The sequence below is a fragment of the Leucopleurus acutus genome (assembly GCF_964270905.1).
Source record: "Leucopleurus acutus genome assembly, chromosome: X".
Taxonomy (NCBI): domain Eukaryota; kingdom Metazoa; phylum Chordata; class Mammalia; order Artiodactyla; family Delphinidae; genus Leucopleurus; species Leucopleurus acutus.
In genome coordinates this window covers 118,673,358-118,692,613 of record NC_139148.1, presented here as the reverse complement: position 1 = coordinate 118,692,613, position 19,256 = coordinate 118,673,358, and the positions used below count along the sequence as shown (strand labels likewise).

The following is a 19,256-nucleotide window of genomic DNA, read 5'->3' as shown; positions in this document are numbered from 1 at the left end:
CTCTGAAAGTACTGATCATAATATAGCTCAAGTGAGGACTTCCCTGGTGGCGCAGTGGTTAAGAATCCACCTGCCAATGCAGGGGACACAGGTTTGAGCCTGGGTCCGCAAAGACCCCTTATGCCGAGGAACGACTAAGCCCGTGAGCCACAACTACTGAAGCCCGTGCGCCTAGAGCCCGTGCTCCACAACAAGAGAAGCCCCCGCTCGCCGCAACTAGAGAAAGCCCGTGTGCAGCAATGAAGACCCAATGCAGCCAAAAATAAAATATGAATAAATAAATTAATTTAAAAAAAGAATTAGAAAAACAACTCAAGTGAATATTTAAGCATCTCCTTGTTTTATTTACCAATACAAATTATTACTGTGGGAAAGTGCAAATCAATAATACATACCATTAAAATACTATCTTGGTGAAAAGATGTGGAAAGAACCATTAATCAATGCATATTTAGTCTGCAAAATATCTCAAGCATTGCTCCCAAATAGGCAGAGTGTGGAAAGCAGTAAGCAAGGCTTGTATTAATACTTTAATAAAAGTTATGACTCTTGAGAAGTCATTTTGTGTGTGTCCAGACACATGCAGGATGATTGGCATGTCCAGTTTATTCTGGTACTTTCTACTCAATTCATTCAATGCATTGCAGTTAAATTAATGGATTCAGTCGATGAGCCTTGAAAGTCTAACTAGGCTGGTAAATCAAGGGAATGCTGTTGAACCAATATGTCTGGAATTCAAAAAAAAACAAACACGGAGGTAGGCAGAATCAAATATGTTCACATTCTAAACCCTAGAATCTGTGAATATGTTAATTTACATAGCAAAAGGGAGGTTAAATTAAGGAAATGCGATGGGGAGAGTAAGGTGAAATACCCAGGTGGGTCCAATGTAATCAATCTTATGAAAGGAAGGTAGTAGAATTAGGGTCACAGAGAGAGAGGGGCTGTGACGGTGGAAGCAGAGGTTGGAATGATGCTCTGAAGATTGATGAAGGGACTTTGAGGCAAGGAACGCCAGCATTCTCTGAAACCTGGAAAAGGCAAGGAGATATAGTCTCCCCTGGAGTCTCTAGAAGGAATGCAGCCCTACCAATACCTTTTTCACTGAGTCATGCACACTTCAGACTTCTGCCTCTCAGAATTTTAAGATAATAAATTCGCCTTGTTTTAAGCTTCTCTGCTTGTAGCAATTTGTTACAGCAGCTATAGTAACTAATACTGATACTCACTAAATTAGGTAAAGAGTTTATAGCTTTAGAAACAAAAGGGAGAAACATGGACTAGATGATAGGATAGGTAAGTGGTGTCACACCTGGTGGAAATATACACAAATATGAATGGAGCAATGTTAACATGGCTAGAGAATGCCTTCACATGCTAGCTGGCTTTGTGCTTAACCTTGGCCATTTCATCAGTTTCTCTGAAGACATAGAAGGCAAATGGCCTGGATGAATCTCAAGGGAATTATTCTGAATGAAACCAGCTGATCTCAAAAGGTTACACGCTGTATGATTGCATTTATATACTTTTCATTTTTTGTTGTGATGAAATTCACATAACATAAAATTAACCATTTTAAAGCATACATTTCAGCAGCATTTAGGACATCCACAATGTTGTGCAACCACCACTTATATCAAGTTCCAATCATTTTCATCATCCCAAAAGGAAACACTGTACCCATTAAGTAGTCATTCCCCACTCAACCTTCTCCCAGCCCCTGACAAAACCAATCTGCTTTCTGTCTCTATAGATTGACCAATTCTGGATATTTCATACACATGGGATCATGCAACATGTGACATTTTGTATCTGGTTTCTTTCACTCAGCATATTTTCAAGGCCCATCCACATCATAGCATGTATCAGTACTTCATTCCTTTTTATGGCTTAATTATGTCCCATTGTATGGACACACCACAATTGTTTATTCACTCATCCACTGATGGACAATTCAGTTGTTCCCACTTTTTGGCTATTGTGAATAGTAAGGCTGAGAGCATTTATGCACACGTTTTTGTTTGAATGTTTTCAAATCTTTGGGTATATACCCAGGAGTGGACTTGCTGTGTCATATTGTCACTTCACAGATACTGAGAATTAGAACTTCAACATATCTTTTTTTTGGGGGGGGGGGCACAGTTCAACCCATAACAATCTTCCCTTTGCATCCTCCCAAATTCATGTACTTCCCACATACAAAATACATTAATCCCATCCCAACATCCCCCAAAGTCTTAACCCATTCCAGCATCAACTTTAAGTCCAAAATACCATCTAAGTATAATCAACTAAAGTCTCAAATCGTATCATATACCTCATTTAAATAAGTTACAGGTGAGACTATGAGTATGGTCCATCTTGGGGCATAGTTCTTCTCCATCTATAGACCCGTGAAAACTGGAAAAGAAATTATCTGCTTCAAAGACACAATTATAGAACAGGCTTAAGATAGACATCCTAGGGATTTCCCTGGCGGTGCAGTGGTTCAGCGCTTCCACTGCAAGTGGTCCGGGCTCAATCCCTGGTTGGGGACTAAGATCCTGCATGCTGTGCGGCGCGGCCAAAAAATAAATAAATTTTATATATATATATATATATATAAAGATAGACGTCCTATTCTAAAAGGGAGGGATTGGAAGAAGAAAAAAAAGGTGTCATTAATCTAAAGTAAGTTCACAACACAGCAGGGCAAGTTTCACTAGGTTCCAGGACCTAAGAATGCTCTGCCCTCGTAGCCCTGGGCAGCAGCCCTACCCTCTGGAAACAAGGAGGTGGCCACTCTGCCCCCTTGGCCTGTGCTCTTTCTGGCCTTTGCATCCATGGCTCTGCCCTTAGAGTCATGCTTCCTTCACTTTGTCCCACCTCTGTCCCTTTCAATCTAGGCTAGAAATGCCATGTTGGTATACTTCTCAAAAACCTTTTCTGTCTTCCATGAATGTCAAGGGAATTCACCCCATTTGACATGGGGTTTCTCCCAGATCCTTCCAGGATCACCACATTCCTATTGCTGAGATGGTTGATTGGATCCACAAAGCACGTACCTAATCAATTTAGCCAACAGTTGTTCAGCCGCACCCTTGGCCTTGTTTCCAGATCATGATATCTAGATAGACTGAGAATTTTCCAAATCATCAAGTGCTAGTTGCTTTTGGCTTAATAATTTATTCCTTAATTTATATCTTTACTCTCGCATTTTAATATAAGCAGTAAGAAGAAATCAGGCTGTATCTTTCACACTTCGAAAATTTTCTCAGCTGAATATTCAGGTTTATAGTTTATAAGTTCTACATTTCACCCAACAAAAAAACACAATTCAAACAAATTTTCTGCCACTTTATAACGTGGATTGCTTTTCCTTCAGTGCTCAATAATGCATTCATCATTCCCTTTTCAGGCCTCACCAGAAGTGCTTTAGTGTTCATATTTTTACCATCCTCTCTTAAAGGCAATCTAAGCTTTTTTAAAAAATCAACACTTAGGAATTCTTCCAAGCTCTACCCATTATCCAATTCCAAATCTGCTTCTATATTTTAGATATTTGTTACAGTAGCACCGCACTTCCTGGTACCAAAATCTGTATTCGTTTTCTTGGGCTGCCAAAACAAAGTACTACAAACTGGATAGCTAAAAACAACAGAACTTTATTGTCTCACAGTTCTTTGGTTTAAATGCTTTGGTTTAAAAGAGTATGAAACTTTGGAAAAATATATAGCAACCAGACATCTAGATATATAACTCAGAATAATTAGGCAGAGATTTATAAGATTCTGATTTCATACTAATTACGTCTCCTGACAATTACGTTTTAGGTTCTAAGTAGCTAAGTAGCAATTGCTTATAGTTTGAAATGCATATATTAAATGCAAATATCTATTCCAGTAGCAACAACTTTAGCCCAAATTGAGCAATTTAACTGGCTTGGCCATGGTAATGGTTAAACCAGTCATTCATGGAGATAAAGTATGTGCTAATTAGGTTTGCAGATGACATTAACTAGTGAATTTGCTAGTACATTTAAATTGGGATTTAAATTCAAAGTGACTTGAATACTTAGAGAAATGGTCTTTCAGAAATAGAAATTCAATAGATGTAAGTGCATGATCCGGCATAGTTGGCTAGAATGAGTAGCTGACTCTTAGCTACCTCCCTACTTCCTGCCTCCAATCCATTCTATCCCTCAAGATTGTCCTTCCTCAAACATAGCTCAGATCATGTCAGCATACTTCTCAAAAATTATCAAGGCTCCCCATTGCTCAACACATTAGTTACCAACTCCTCACTCTAGCACTTAAGGCCTCAATATTTTTTTCAAATATCATCAAGGTTCCCAGATATTTGGAAATTAAACAACACATTTTTACTAACACATGCTTCAAAAGAAATTATTGAAGGAAATTAGAAAATATTTTGAACTGAATGAAAATCTAAATACACCATATCACAATTTTTGGGACTTGGCTAAAGAAGAGCTAAGTGGGAAATTTATGTCATTAAATGCTTATATTAGAAAGGAAGAAAAGACTCAACTTGATAATATCAGCTCCTACCGTGAGAAATGATAAAACTAAATTAAACCCAAGGCAAGAAGAATGATAGTAATAATATAGATAAGAGGAGAAACCAATGAAATTGAAATTAGAAAAACAATAAATAATATCAATGGAACAAAAACTGTTCCTTCGAAAATATCAAAGAAGCTGAAATATCTGAGAATTTTTTAAAAAGACTGTTATAAAACAATGGTTTTGGACACTGTCTTGGTCAGCTTAGGCTCCTATAAAAAGATACCATAAACTGAGTGACTTATTAACAACAGAACTTTATATCTCATAGTTCTGAAGGCTAGAAGGGTGAGATCATGGTGCCAGCATGGTTGGGTTCTGGTGAAAGCTCTCTTCCAGGTTGCAGACTGTTAACTACTCAGTATCCTTACATGGCAGAAAGAGAACTAGCTAGCTTTCTGGACTCTTATAAGGGCACCAATCCCATTCATGAGGGCTCCACCTTCACGGCCTAATTACCTCCCAAAGACCTCACCTCCAAACACATAGGATTGGGGGGAGACACAGCTATTCAGCCCATTGCAGACATAGTTTAAAGTATATGAAACTGTGCATATAGAGAAAATGACAGATAATATAGGAGTTTGCAGAAAGGGCAAAAATGACAGGATACTTATAATCATATAAACAAAAAATGTCTTATAGTAGTAATTTATAATTGTTTAAAAGTGTAGAATAGTGATCAAATTATTTAGATCTAGAGCAAATGCATATAAAGGAAACAAGGTGATAATGTGGGAAAATTAGGAACAGTTTTAATTTTCAAGAGGAAAATGCTAGCCAATTTATTAAGTGATATTGGTAAAAAAAAATAGTATTGGCAGAGTTACTGGCGCTTATTAATTCACTTGTATCTTTATTATTATTTTTTTCTTAAATTGAAGTATAGTTTCACTTGCATCCTTTTTTTGGAGAATGTGAACCTATGTTGTAAAAATGGAAAAATAAAAGTATTGTAAGATTATTCCATTGCAAAGAAATAAATAATGTGTATATATTTTACAACTGAAAAATCCATAGAAACACATTTGGATCAAAATCATTTGGTAAAACTCAGGGATTGATTAGTTCCAGAAAGTTGGCCATGGTCTAATAAAGAGAAATTGTTCACATGAAGAAAGCGGCTATGTGGTTGTTCTAATAAAAAGAAAGAAAGAGAAAAAGAAAGAAAAGTAAAGAACAAGGAACAAACAATACAGTGATGAGAATATCCTAAGGTATAAATAATATTGAATCACATCCATAAGCATTAATGGCTCTGTTAGGGCAGTGTGTGAATGAAACCATTAAAATAGTGGAATTGTTGAGTGTAGAAAATGAGTATGTGAAATACAGCTAACAACAAAGCACATAACGTATACAGTAGAGAACACTGTCAAAATGATCAATTATAGCACTTTTTACATGATATTTACTTTGTGAAAGATAACCATGTGTTGAGAAACTGTGTGTTGATAATAGTCTATGAAAGAAAATGATGAACATTCTAATGAAAATGTTGCGTCAGTCATAAGAAAATAAAAGTTCATTTTCAGGCACAACTTGGAATTAATGCAGTAATGACGGAAGAACGTATTTTTAAAATAACATGATTTATTTATTATGCGCTCTGAGAAGAGACATATAAACAACACTCATAGTAATGAACGTGATCATTATAATTCCTTCTCCCCAAATTGCCTGTGTGCTGTCCTTCGTATGAATGTTGGATCTAATCATATCATGGAGAATATGATTTAGATGTAAATATACTTTTTCTGGAGAGAGGGCTTTAAAAAGGAGATGGATTCTTATCTGTGCAGCACTGTCTTTGAAAGTATGAGGGAAGTTGGATGGCTACACATAGCTTACTAATTGGATTGCATTTCTTTTTCTTTCTAGTCAGACAAGCAGTAGGCATGCCAGAAGCTGGGTAGAATCCAGCAAGAGGTTGATCAATTTTTTGCAAACAAACCATTTAGAGGATGTGTATTTATTTCTGGCAGTCAAAATCACATTTTAAAATATTTATAAAGGTAATTCATATGTGTTTCCAAAATGTTTGGAAAATTTTAAAACCGTGAATAAGAAAATAAAGAAATCAATTATATATCCACTAGCAGAGAAATACATTGTTGACATTTTCTGTATATTCTCCTAGCTGTATGTAAGTATGTCTATATTAACATAAATGTGTCCCATAGTCTTTCAATCCTGGTTTTAATTTGCATTATAGGACTTCTGCTTCTGGCCATAATGGAGTAAGAGGAACTGAACCTGATATACCTAAAAATCCAGATGAAATATATGAAACAAGTTTTAACTGATTGGACATCAGGCCATGAAGGACACTGATCTCTAAGAAATGGAAAGCAAATGAGTAAACTCCTACGATATCCCAGTTTACTGCCTGGGAAGATAATGCAGGCCAATCCTCAATCCCAGACAGAATCTGGTGGCAACATAGACCGGCAGTCAGAGCCACAGGACACCCGCCCTCTAGTGTCCCAAGAGCTCAGAATCCGTGGGAGGCAGCCTGAGCTGGGGACAACACCTGGATCATTTTTCAGTGCACGTTCACACCCAGCCCTTTTGCTGCAGAGTCTCTGAGGTGATTAGTCCCAGGGATCGCCCCTCCAATTGCCCCCTCCTTGTGGCTGCGCACTGCCTTCCACTCTTCATTGGTGCCCCTGGCCTGTCTCACCTGGCAGACGTCGGTCACCACCCCACTCACTCACATAGCCCAGCTGCTACGGAGGGGTCCACTGCGCACAGGGGCACATCCCAGCCTCCAGCAGGCATCAAGACAGCTCCCAGCGCGGGGACACTGGCAAGGGAGCACTGGACCACTAGAGGTGTCAAGAAATGTAGCTCACCCAAATGATGCAGGGGAGCAGCTGTGCTCTTCCTGACAGGACACAGGGGCGACTCTAAGGCAGCGGGTGGTGTCTGGCATGTGGCTGGTCCACTCCTCCAATGACCTACCCACTCAGACCACACTGGGACTTCCAGCTGGTCATGAGGATGCCGAGATTCCCCAGCCTATTCTTGTAAGGCGTCCAGTACCACCCGCCCAGGTTCCCCACCATCTCTCCTTCTGGGCCCTGAACTCTGGGCTCAGAGAGCCCTGACCGCCAGCCTGCCTGGGGCTCTCTGGACTCGGTTTTGTACGTGCTCTCTCGTGGGCCCTGGCGATCGCTCTCGCCAGGATGCTCTCAGTGACCCTCACTCACTGAGACTATCCTTCCCTGGCTCCTGGTCATTCTGGCCAAATCCTTGCTTCTCAAAGTAAAGGAGAAAGGTCCTGCTGACATTTCAGAACTTTAAGTCATGCCCAGAGGAATCCCTTCTCTCAGGACATCACTGCATAAATCCAGCTTCATATGGGTGAGGGATTAAGTTAATTTTCTGTTTAACTTAATGAGAAAATGGGAGACATACTAAAATAACGTGGACACAGTATTTGGGGCTGTTCCACTGGGAGCAGGGTCCAGTCTTCAGAGAAGAGGAAGTGATAAGCCGGCCAGCAGGCCAGGATCCAGAGCTGGACAGGAGGGCACGTGAAGGAAGACCAGTGGAAGGGTGCATAGTGCAGGAAAGTGCCAGGCCCGGACAGAATTGCCAGGAAGCCCTGGGACCCGGGCAGGAGGCCCAGAGGTAAATAAAGCCCACAGACAATCCCCAAGGCCAGTTTCTCACCGTCTCCTTCCTTCCTTAGGCCTGCTTTTAGCACACTGGACACAGGGCCCTTCTTTTTGTTGCCACGATGCAGTACTGGGGAGGGAAACGAACTAAGAGACAAAAGGTCGGCCTCAGGCTGGGACTAGTGGGGACAGCCTGGACCTCGATGAATTCAGACCAGGGATCCAGTCCCAGCTCTGTCACTTACTGGACATGTGATACTGGGTCCATGGCTAAGTGGCCAATATGAGCCTTAGTTTCTTCATTTGTGAAGTGGGTCTAATAAGCCCTGACTTGTGGGACTTCTGGAATGTACAGCATATAATGTAAGTCAAGCACATGGCCTGGCATTTAACGCATCTTTAATAATAGCAGTAATTCTAATATGATTTTGACCCCAGACTCTATCAGTCTCTCCTGGGATTGTGTGTGTGTGTGTGTGTGTGTGTGTGTGTGTGTGTGTGTGTGCGCTCCATGGCATCTCAGAGAACACGTAGCACTCTAGGACATAAAACAAGGGAGCCCCAAATGCTGCTTTGTAAATAAAACTCAGTACATTTTCCCTGTTAGTGGATATAATCTTTAATTTGGATATTGGGAGGTCTTCCCCAGTTGAATGCAACTCAAAGCTTCCGGAATTTGAGTCAAGGACTAACTCCTTTCCCCCCTCTCAGCTGCTTTTCCATCCAAACAACTATTTTCATTCATCTCACCCCCACCAAAACTCTAGCCCTTGCTTAGAGTTGGCCAAATTGCACTCAAGATAACTTAATTAAAATGTCCTCTCAGTGGCATGGGCTCTGGCTCTCCCAGGCTAGGGAAAAAGTGCCAGCCTCTGGGCACCACCTCAAAGAAATATCAGCCTTTTCTCAGGAAATCCTTGCAGATGATGTGTATAGAACACCAAGTCTGTGCACTGTTCAGTGGCGTGGGGACAGAAGGGCAGGACACCTGCTCCAGGTGGAGACTGGGCTATGCTTCTCCACGATCCCAGAGAAACTGCCAGGACCAGTTTTCCATTCTAGGCTTTTCTCTCACCTCTAACACCCAGCTATAAGCATAAATGAGCTAGTGAGCCAGGACTCTCATTTATTAAGATTTAATTTCTCACACCTTGTTTAATTAGTCAAGTACATCGAGGTGTATAACTTTAATCTTACAAAACAACAGACTAAATGGGATACAGGATTCTTAGGATAACCATCTTTTACATTTTTTTCTTCTATTTCTTGCTCCCATCTATTTTATTCCTGGGCCCTTGCGTGTTTCTAAGGAAATTCCTATTCCAATGCCATGTTATCCTGTTCCAGATCACAAAATATGATGAAAGATTTCCCAATTTGTGTTACAGACTAGCAAAATTCTTGTTCTAAAGCCTGACAAACAGCAGTAAATATGTGACCAATGTTATCACGAACCTAGACTCTAAAGCTAAAAACCTTTAGGAAAAAAAAAGATAAAATCTGCAATTCAGCCCTCCACTATTTAGAACCTTGACCTCAAACACAGAGTGGAGAATCTTCCTCTGACTTCACTCAGGGCAGGAGAGGCTGCTGGGCATGACACTGCAGCTGCCACTGGCCATGGCGGAAGTATTAGCCCCCGCGGCAGCTCTGGCCTGAGCTCTCTCTTTCTCATCTCTCAAAGCTTCCTCATACCAGCGTGAGAATGCAGTGGGGTCAGTCTCATTGATCTTGGCAAAAAACTCCAGGACTTTCGTCTTGCTGCTTTCAGCGTGGGCCCTTGGACCCCACAGGAATTCGCAGTGTGGGCGATCACTGTCGGGCACCTGGCGGTACTCCAGGAACTTCTCCTCCACCAACTCTTTGGTGATGAGCTTCTTGGTCTCCCCGTAGACGAAATCCTCCTGCCCAGCATACATCCCAATAACACTCAGCACTTCCCAGATTTTCTCCTCAGGGCCGCGGTTGCCCTGCATGAAGATCACACCCAGGATAAGTACAGGAGGCCGGCCTTGGGCACGCGCTGGTCAGCACTCAGCATCCCGTCGTAGGTGAGGTCTAGTGTCTTCACGAGCACATAGGAGTGGCTGGTGGGGTCCACTTCCTTCACTTCAATGCCAAAGACAACCTCCATGCACTCACAGGCTTTGCTGAAGATCACAGGGAAGTGGTCCTTGTGCTCTTTGATGACATTCCTCAGCATTTCTACCTTTGTGATGGGCTCCTGTTTTACATACTTGACACTTAAGAACTGCACCAGTTTGGCCACCTTCTTGTTTAGCACGTCACAGAGCAAGAACCCGGGAGCCTGGGGGGTGCTCACACCCTCTGCTTGCCTGCTGCAGCCCTCATTTGACGTGCTCAGTGGAATGGCTGCGACGGCCATGGAGGAGCGGGCTCTCTGTGACCTCCGGGGACACACTCCGCGTCCCAGCAGCAGGCACAGCCTCTGCGGTGCCCTGGGTCAAAGGACAGAGCGAGGAGGCACTGGCCCCTCCTCCTCAGCTACAGGGACCTGTGCGCCCACCAGGCCCTGAGCCTCTTTTCCGGCCTGAAGGCCTACTTCAAGCACGTCGCACTGACTCTTCCGACTGTGAAGCATGATGACCCGTGCTGGGGCAGCAGGCAGGGGTGTGGGCAGGGCGTGGTGATGGCGGCCAATTGGTCTGAGGGAGAGAGGAAGAGTGTGGGAAACTCGACCCTGTCAGCTCTGACCAAGGCCATCTTAATAGGTCTTCCCTTAGACAGTGCTCTGGGGGGTCCGCTGTCTTCCTGACTGGTCTGTGCCCTAAGGACCAGTGGGAGGACCTGTGAAACTCCTCAGGGTGACACCAGCCCGCTCAGCCTGCAGATTCCAGGTAAGACAGCAGGCTGTGTGAGCTCAGGCACTGTGGTGTCCCCTCTGCTCTGGTGTGGGGGGGCCCACTGGTCGACATTCAGGGTCCTCACCTTGACTGACTCCCGGCCCTTCCTGGGCTTCCTCCGCTCTGCTCACCCGAGGATACTTGCCTCAGACCAAGATCCTTGCTCCCGGGGTTACTTGAGTCCCTGTAAGAGGAACTGAGGGCCACCTCAGGCCGCAGACCGCAATCAAAATCCTGCCCCCAGTCCCCAGCGCTGACGGGAGGGGGAAGGCCGGCCTTTGGGTTGCTCGCACCGTCCTGGGGTGGATGGTCCCATCAGTGCCCACTCGGAGTCCTCGGCTTTCTCCTGGCCAGGCAGGCCTGCACCCCACCCCTCTGCTGCTCTGAGGCAGAACTCGCAGAACAAGAGCTCACTCTCCCGAGACCAAGAGGAGGGCATCGCATCTGGCCACACCTGCCCAGGGCCTACCTGGGGTGACAGTAAGGGCTGGATGAACTCCACGGACCCTGCTCTCCTGGAATAGACGGATCATCACGGTCCCTATCTTAAGGCCTGGGACACCCCCTCTGTTGACCCGAGGTCACCCTCCTTAAACCAAGGCCTCACTTCCCTGAGATAGCGGAGGAGGAAGCGAAGGGGCGCCACACTCAACCACCACTCCCTGTGTCCTCTCATGGCCGACAGCAGGGGCAGAGAGGCGCCGGGCCCCATCTGTGCTTCAGCAGGGGGTCCGCCCCGCCCTCCACCTTCCACTTCACTCCTGGCACAGCCTGAGAGTCATCCCTCTGGCGCACTGAGGCTCCGCGAGACCAGCAGGTGGGAGTGGGTCCTTCCCCCTCAGCTGACCCGATATGTGTAATACTTGATATTTCTGATATTTGTAATTCTGTCTTCTGTCTGTCTTGGTTAGCCTAACTAGAAGCTTATTAATTTTATTGATCTTTCCAAAGAACCGACTTTGGGTTTCCTTGATTTTCTCTATTGTTTTCCTGTTTTCAATTTCACTGATTTTTTACTCTATTTTTCTTTCTTTACAATTTTGTTAAACACATTTTCATTTAGATTAAAAAATATATTTTCAATCTCTCTTTGGGGTTTTTCATTAACCTACAAATTATACAGAAGTATGTTATTTCATTTCCAAATATTTCGGGGGTACTCTAACTACCTTCTTGTTACTGATTTTCAGTTTAATTCCATTGTGGTTTGTGAACAAACTTTGTATAATTTCTATTCTTTTAGGTATGTTTAATGGCTTTGAATTTGTCCTATCTTGATAAATGCTTTATGTCACTTGAGAGTAATATGTACTCTATTGTTGGATGGAGTATTTTATAAATGTCAAGTAGATCAAGTTGACTGATAGTGCTGTTCAGGTCACCTACTGATTTTCTGCGTGTTTGATCTATCAATTACCGACAGAGTGGTATTGAAGTCTTCAAATGTAACAGAGGATTTGTCTATTCCTCCTTTCATCTCTATCAGATTTTGCTTCACATATTCTGACACTTTGTTTTTAGTTGCATATGCATTTAACATTTCTATATCTTCTTGGAGAACTGACTTCTTTTTCATTATGTTGTGCCCCTCTGAATCCCTGATGATTTCCCTTGTCCTAAAGTCTGCTTCTGTGAAATTAATATAGCTACAACGGCTTTCTTTTGATTATTGTTAATGTGGAATATTTTTTCCATAGCTTTACTTTTAGCCTATCTGAATCTTTATATTTAAAATGAATTCCTTCATCCATTAGACAAAATGTGATTAGATATTGTATTCTATCACCTTGACTACCTGTGTCTTTTTTTTTTTAACATCTTTATTGGAGTATAATTGCTTTACAATGGTGTGTTAGTTTCTGCTTTATAACAAAGTGAATCAGTTATACATATACATATGTTCCCACACCTCTTCCCTCTTGCATCTCCCTCCCTCCCACCCTCCCTATCCCACCCCTCTAGGTGGTCACAAAGCACAGAGCTGATCTCCGTGTGCTATGCAGCTGCTTCCCACTAGCTATCTGTTTTACGTTTGGTAGTGTATATATGTCCATGCAACTCTCTCGATTTGTCACAGCTTACCCTTCCCCATCCCAGTATCCTCAAGTCCATTCTCTAGTAGGTCTCTGTCTTTATTCCCTTCTTGCCCCTAGGTTCTTCATGACTTTTTTTCTTAGATTCCATATATATGTGTTAGCATACGGTATTTGTTTTTCTCTTTCTGACTTACCTCACTCTGTATGACAGACTCTAGGTCCATCCACCTCACTACAAATAACTCAATTTCATTTCTTTTTATGGGTGAGTAATATTCCATTGCATATATTGCCACATCTTCTTTATCCATTCATCTGTTGATGGCCACTTAGGTTGCTTCCATGTCCTGGCTATGGTAAATAGAGCTGCAATGAACATTTTGGTACATGACTCTTTTTGAATTATGGTTTTCTCAGGGTATATGCCCAGTAGTGGGATTGCTGGGTCGTATGGTAGTTCTATTTTTAGTGTTTTAAGGAACCTCCATACTGTTCTCCATAGTGGCTGTACCAATTTACATTCCCACCAACAGGGCAAGAGGGTTCCCTTCTCTCCACACCCTCTCCAGCATTTATTGTTTGTAGATTTTTTGATGATGGCCATTCTGACTGGTGTGAGATGATATCTCATTGTAGTTTTGATTTGCATTTCTCTAATGATTAATGATGTTGAGCATTCTTTCATGTGTTTGTTTGCAGTCTGTGTATCTTCTTTGGAGAAATGTCGATTTAGGGCTTCTGCCTATTTTTGGATTGGGTTGTTTGTTTTTCTGATATTGAGCTGCATGAGCTGCTTGTAAATTTTGGAGATTAATCCTTTGTCAGTTGCTTCATTTGCAAATATTTTCTCCCATTCTGAGGGTTGTCTTTTGGTCTGGTTTATGGTTTCCTTTGCTGTGCAAAAGCTTTTAAGTTTCATTAGGTCCCATTTGTTTATTTTTGTGTTTATTTCCATTTCTCTAGGAGGTGGGTCAAAAAGGATCTTGCTGTGATTTATGTCATGGAGTGTTCTGCCTATGTTTTCCTCTAAGAGTTGGATAGTGTCTGACCTTACATTTTGGTCTTTAATCCATTTTGAGTTTATTTTTGTGTATGGTGTTAGGGAGTGTTCTACTTTCATACTTTTACATGTACCTGTCCAGTTATCACAGAACCACTTATTGAAGAGGCTGTCTTTTCTCCACTGTATATTCTTGCCTCCTTTATCAAAGATACGGTGACCATATGTGCGTGGGTTTATCTCTGGGCTTTCTATCCTGTTCCATTGCTCTATATTTCTGTTTTGGGCCAGTACCATACTGTCTTGATTACTGTAGCTTTGTAGTATAGTCTGAAGTCAGGGAGCCTGATTCCTCCAGCTCCATTTTTCGTTCTCAAGATTGATTTGGCTATTCGGGGTCTTTTGTGTTTCCATACAAATTGTGGGATTTTTTGTTCTAGTTCTGTGAAAAATGCCAGTGGTAGTTTGATAGGGATTGCATTGAATCTGTAGATTGCTTTGGGTAGTAGAGTCATTTTCACAATGTTGATTCTTCCAATCCAAGAACATGGTATATCTCTCCATCTGTTTGTGTCATCTTTAATTTCTTTCCTCAGTGTCTTATAGTTTTCTGCATACAGGTCTTTTGTCTCCTTAGGTAGGTTTATTCCTAGATATTTTATTCTTTTTGTTGCAGTGGTAAATGGGAGTGTTTTCTTAATTTCACTTTCGGATTTTTCATCATTAGTGTATAGGAATGCCAGAAATTTCTGTGCATTAATTTTGTATCCTGCTACTTTACCAAATTCATTGATTAGTTCTAGTAGTTTTCTGGTTGCATCTTTAGGATTCTCTATGTATAGTATCATGTCATCTACAAACAGTGACAGCTTTACTTCTTCTCTTCCGATTTGGATTCCTTTTATTTCTTTTTCTTCTCTGATTGCTGCGGCTAAAACTTCCAAAACTATGTTGAATAATAGTGGTGAGAGTGGGAAACCTTGTCTTGTTCCTGATCTTAGTGGAAATGGTTTCAGTTTTTCACCACTGAGGACGATGTTGGCTGTGGGTTTGTCATATATGGCCTTTATTATGCTGAGGAAAGTTCCCTCTATGCCTACTTTCTGCAGGGCTTTTATCATAAATGGGTGTTGAATTTTGTTGAAAGCTTTCTCTGCATCGATTGAGATGATCATTTGGTTTTTCTCCTTCAATTTCTTAATATGGTGTATCACATTGCTTGATTTGCATATATTGAAGAATCCTTGCATTCCTGGGATAAACCCCACTTGATCATGGTGTATGATCCTTTTAATGTGCTGTTGGATTCTGTTTGCTAGTATTTTGTTGAGGATTTTTGCATCTATGTTCATCAGTGATATTGGCCTGTAGTTGTCTTTGTGACATCTTCGTCTGGTTTTGGTATCAGAGTGATGGTGGCCTCGTGGAATGAGTTTGGGAGTGTTCCTCCCTCTGCTATATTTTGGAAGAGTTTGAGAAGGATAGGTGTTAGCTCTTCTCTAAATGTTTCATAGAATTTGCCTGTGAAGCCGTCTGGTCCTGGGCTTTTGTTTGTTGGAAGATTTTTAGTCACAGTTTCAATTTCAGTGCTTGTGATTGGTCTGTTCATATTTTCTATTTCTTCCTGCTTCAGTCTCGGCAGGTTGTGTATTTCTAAGAATTTGTCCATTTCTTCCAGATTGTCCATTTTATTGGCATAGAGTTGCTTGTAGTAATCTCTCATGATCCTTTGTATCTCTGCCGTGTCAGTTGTTACTTCTCCTTTTTCATTTCTAATTCAAATTGATTTGAGTCTTCTCCCTTTTGTTCTTCATGAGTCTGGCTAATGGTTTATCAATCTTGTTTATCTTCTCAAAGAACCAGCTTTTAGTTTTATTGATCTTTGCTATCATTTCCTTCATTTATTTCTGATCTGATCTTTATGATTTCTTTCCTTCTGCTAACTTTGGGGGTTTTTTTGTTCTTCTTTCTCTAATTGCTTTAGGTGTAAGGTTAGGTTGCTTATTTGAGATGTTTCTTGTTTCTTAAGGTAGGATTGTATTGCTATAAACTTACCTCTTAGAACTGGTTTTGCTGCATCCCATAGGTTTTGGGTCGTCGTGTTTTCATTGTCACCTTTTTCTAGGTAGTTTTTGATTTCCTCTTTGATTTATTCAGTGATCTCCTGGTTATTAAGTAGTGTACTGTTTAGCCTCAATGTGTTTGTATTTTTTACAGATTTTTTCCTGTAATTGATATCTAGTCTCATAGCACTGTTGTCGGAAAAGATACTTGATACAATTTCAATTTTCTTAAATTTATCAAGGCTTGATTTGTGACCCAAGCTATGTTCTATCCTGGAGAATGTTCCTTGAGCACTTGAGAAAAATGTCTATTCTGTCGTTTTTGGATGGAATGTCCTATAAATATCAATTAAGTCCACCTTGTTTAATGTATCATTTAAAGCTTGTGTTTCCTTATTTATTTTCATTTTGGATGATCTGTCCATGGGTGAAAGTGGGGTGTTAAAGTCCCCTACTATGAATGTGTTACTGTTGATTTCCCCTTTTATGGCTGCTAGTATTTGCCTTATGTATTGAGGGGCTCCTATGTTGGTTGCATAAATATTTACAATTGTTATATCTTCTTCTTGGATTGATCCCTTGATCATTATGTAGTGTCCTTCTTCGTCTCTTGTAACAGTCTTTATTTTAAAGTCTATTTTGTCTGATATGAGGATTGCTACTCCAGCTTTCTTTTGGTTTCCATTTGCATGGAATATCTTTTTCCATCCCCTCACTTTCAGTCTGTATGTGTCCCTAGGTCTGAAGTGGGTCTCTTGTAGACAGCATATATATGGGTCTTGTTTTTGTATCCATTCAGCCAGTCTGTGTCTTTTGGTGGGAGCATTTAATCCATTTACATTTAAGGTAATTATCAATATGTATGTTCCTATTACCATTTTCTTAATTGTTTTGGGTTTGTTATTATAGGTCTTTTCTTTCTCTTGTGTTTCTTGCCTAGAGAAGATCCTTTAGCATTTGTTGTAAAGCTGGTTTGGTGGTGCTGAACTCTCTCAGCTTTTGCTTGTCTGTAAAGGTTTTAATTTCTCCATCAAATCTGAATGAGATCCTTGCTGGGTAGAGTACTCTTGGTTGTAGGTTTTTCTCCTTCATCACTTTAAATATGTCTTGCCACTCCCTTCTGGCTTGCAGAGTTTCTGCTGAAAGATCAGCTGTTAACCTTATGGGGATTCCCTTGTGTGTTATTTGTTGTTTTTCCCTTGCTGCTTTTAATATGTTTTCTTTGTATTTAATTTTTTACATTTGATTAATATGTGTCTTGGCATGTTTCTCCTTGGATTTATCCTGTATAGGACTCTCTGTGCTTCCTGGACTTGATCAACTATTTCCTTTCTCATATTAGGGAAGTTTTCAACTATAATCTCTTCAAATATTTTCTCAGTCCCTTTCTGTTTCTCTTCTTCTTCTGGAACCCCTATAATTCGAATGTTGGTGCGTTTAATGTTGTCCCAGAGGTCTCTGAGACTGTCCTCAGTTCTTTTCATTCTTTTTTCTTTATTCTGCTCTGCAGTAGTTATTTCCATTATTTTGTCTTCCAGGTCACTTATCCGTTCTTCTGCCTCAGTTATTCTGCTATTGATCCCTTCTGGAGTATTTTTAATTTCATTTATTGTGTTGTTCATCGTTGCTTGTTTCATCTTTAGTTCTTCTAGGTCCTTGTTAAATGTTTCTTGCATTTTCTCTATTCTATTTCCAAGATTTTGGATCATCTTTATTATCATTATTCTGAATTCTTTTTCAGGTAGTCTGCCTATTTCCCCTTTATTTGTTAGGTCTAATGGGTTTTTATCTTGCTCCTTCATCTGCTGTGTGTTTTTCTGTCTTCTCATTTTGCTTATCTTACTGTGTTTGGGTTCTCCTTTTTGCAGGCTGCAGGTTCGTATTTCCCGTTGTTTTTGGTGTCTGCCCCCAGTGGCTAAAGTTGATTCAGTGGGTTGTGTAGGCTTCCTGGTGGAGGGGACTAGTGCCTGTGTTATGATGGATGAGGCTGGATCTTGTCTTTCTGGTGGGCAGGTCCACGTCTAGTGGTGTGTTTTGGGGTGTCTGTGGACTCATTATGATTTTAGGCAGCCTCTCTGCTAATGGGTGTGGTTGTGTTCCTGTCTTTCTAGTTGTTTGGCATAGGGTGTCCAGCACTGTAGCTTGCTGGTCATTGAGTGAAGCTGGGTGTTGGTGTTGAGATGGAGATCTCTGGGAGATTTTCGCTGTTTGATATTACGTGGAGCTGGGAGGTCTCTTGTGGACCAGTGTCCTGAAGTTGGCTCTCCCACCTCAGAGGCACAGCACTGACTCCTGGCTGCAGCTGCAAGAGCCTTTCATCCACACGGCTTCGCTCTGTTCAGTGGCCACCAACTGGATTCTTAGTTTCACTTAACTTCTTGGAAAACACATGTTGTTCACAAAGAGAACAGGAAGGCAGTGAGGAAATGTATCATTTCTTCTAACTGGGCTCCTGGCACCAGAATCCCCGCCTCACCCAGCAACTTCTCTTCACTTTTGAAGAACAATTTTGCTGGATACAGAATACTATGTTGATGGGTTTTTTTTTCTTTCAATACTTTAAAATATTTCACTTTTCACTCTTTCCTCCATAGTTTCTGATGAGATGTCCAGTGTAATTCTTGCATCTGTATATTCGTTTCCTAGAGCTGCCAAATTACCACAAACTGGGTGCCTTAAAATAAATTTACTCTTTCACAATTCTGGAGGCCTGAAGTTTGAAATCAAGGTGCTGGCAGGACTGCTCTCTTTCCCAAGGCTCTAGTGCAGAATGCTTCCTTGTTTATTCCATCTTCTGGTGGTTCCAGTCCTTGTTTTGCAGGACAGACATAATTACCATAACACAGTGCCCAGTAATGACTCAATAAATGTTAGTTCTTTCATTAGTATTTCTTTAAGGGTCTCTCTCCCTTTTTGGACTGAGTCTTCCAAAGCCATGTCTGGATGATGCACACAACACTTATGGGTGTTGTACCTAATGAGGACCCAATAAGCAGTTGTTAAAATGAATTATTCAAAAGGAGCTATGGCCAGTTCCCTAGTGGATCAACAGATTTGTGAATAGATGAGAATATGTGCTGAGCCAATTGTTTGTTCTTATCCAAA

At 41.3% G+C, this 19,256-nt stretch overlaps 1 protein-coding gene across 1 annotated transcript; it reads right to left on the bottom strand.

Moving 5' to 3' along the window:
• Nucleotides 1–9,710: 9,710 nt before the first annotated feature.
• On the bottom strand, nt 9,711–10,790 carry LOC309978644 (putative MAGE domain-containing protein MAGEA13P; the record flags this gene model as incomplete). The annotated part of the gene is given in 5 exon segments (XM_082865149.1): nt 9,711–9,788; nt 9,790–10,187; nt 10,190–10,604; nt 10,606–10,682; nt 10,685–10,790. Coding segments are annotated over 5 exon segments (1,074 nt in total).
• Nucleotides 10,791–19,256: the final 8,466 nt, after the last annotated feature.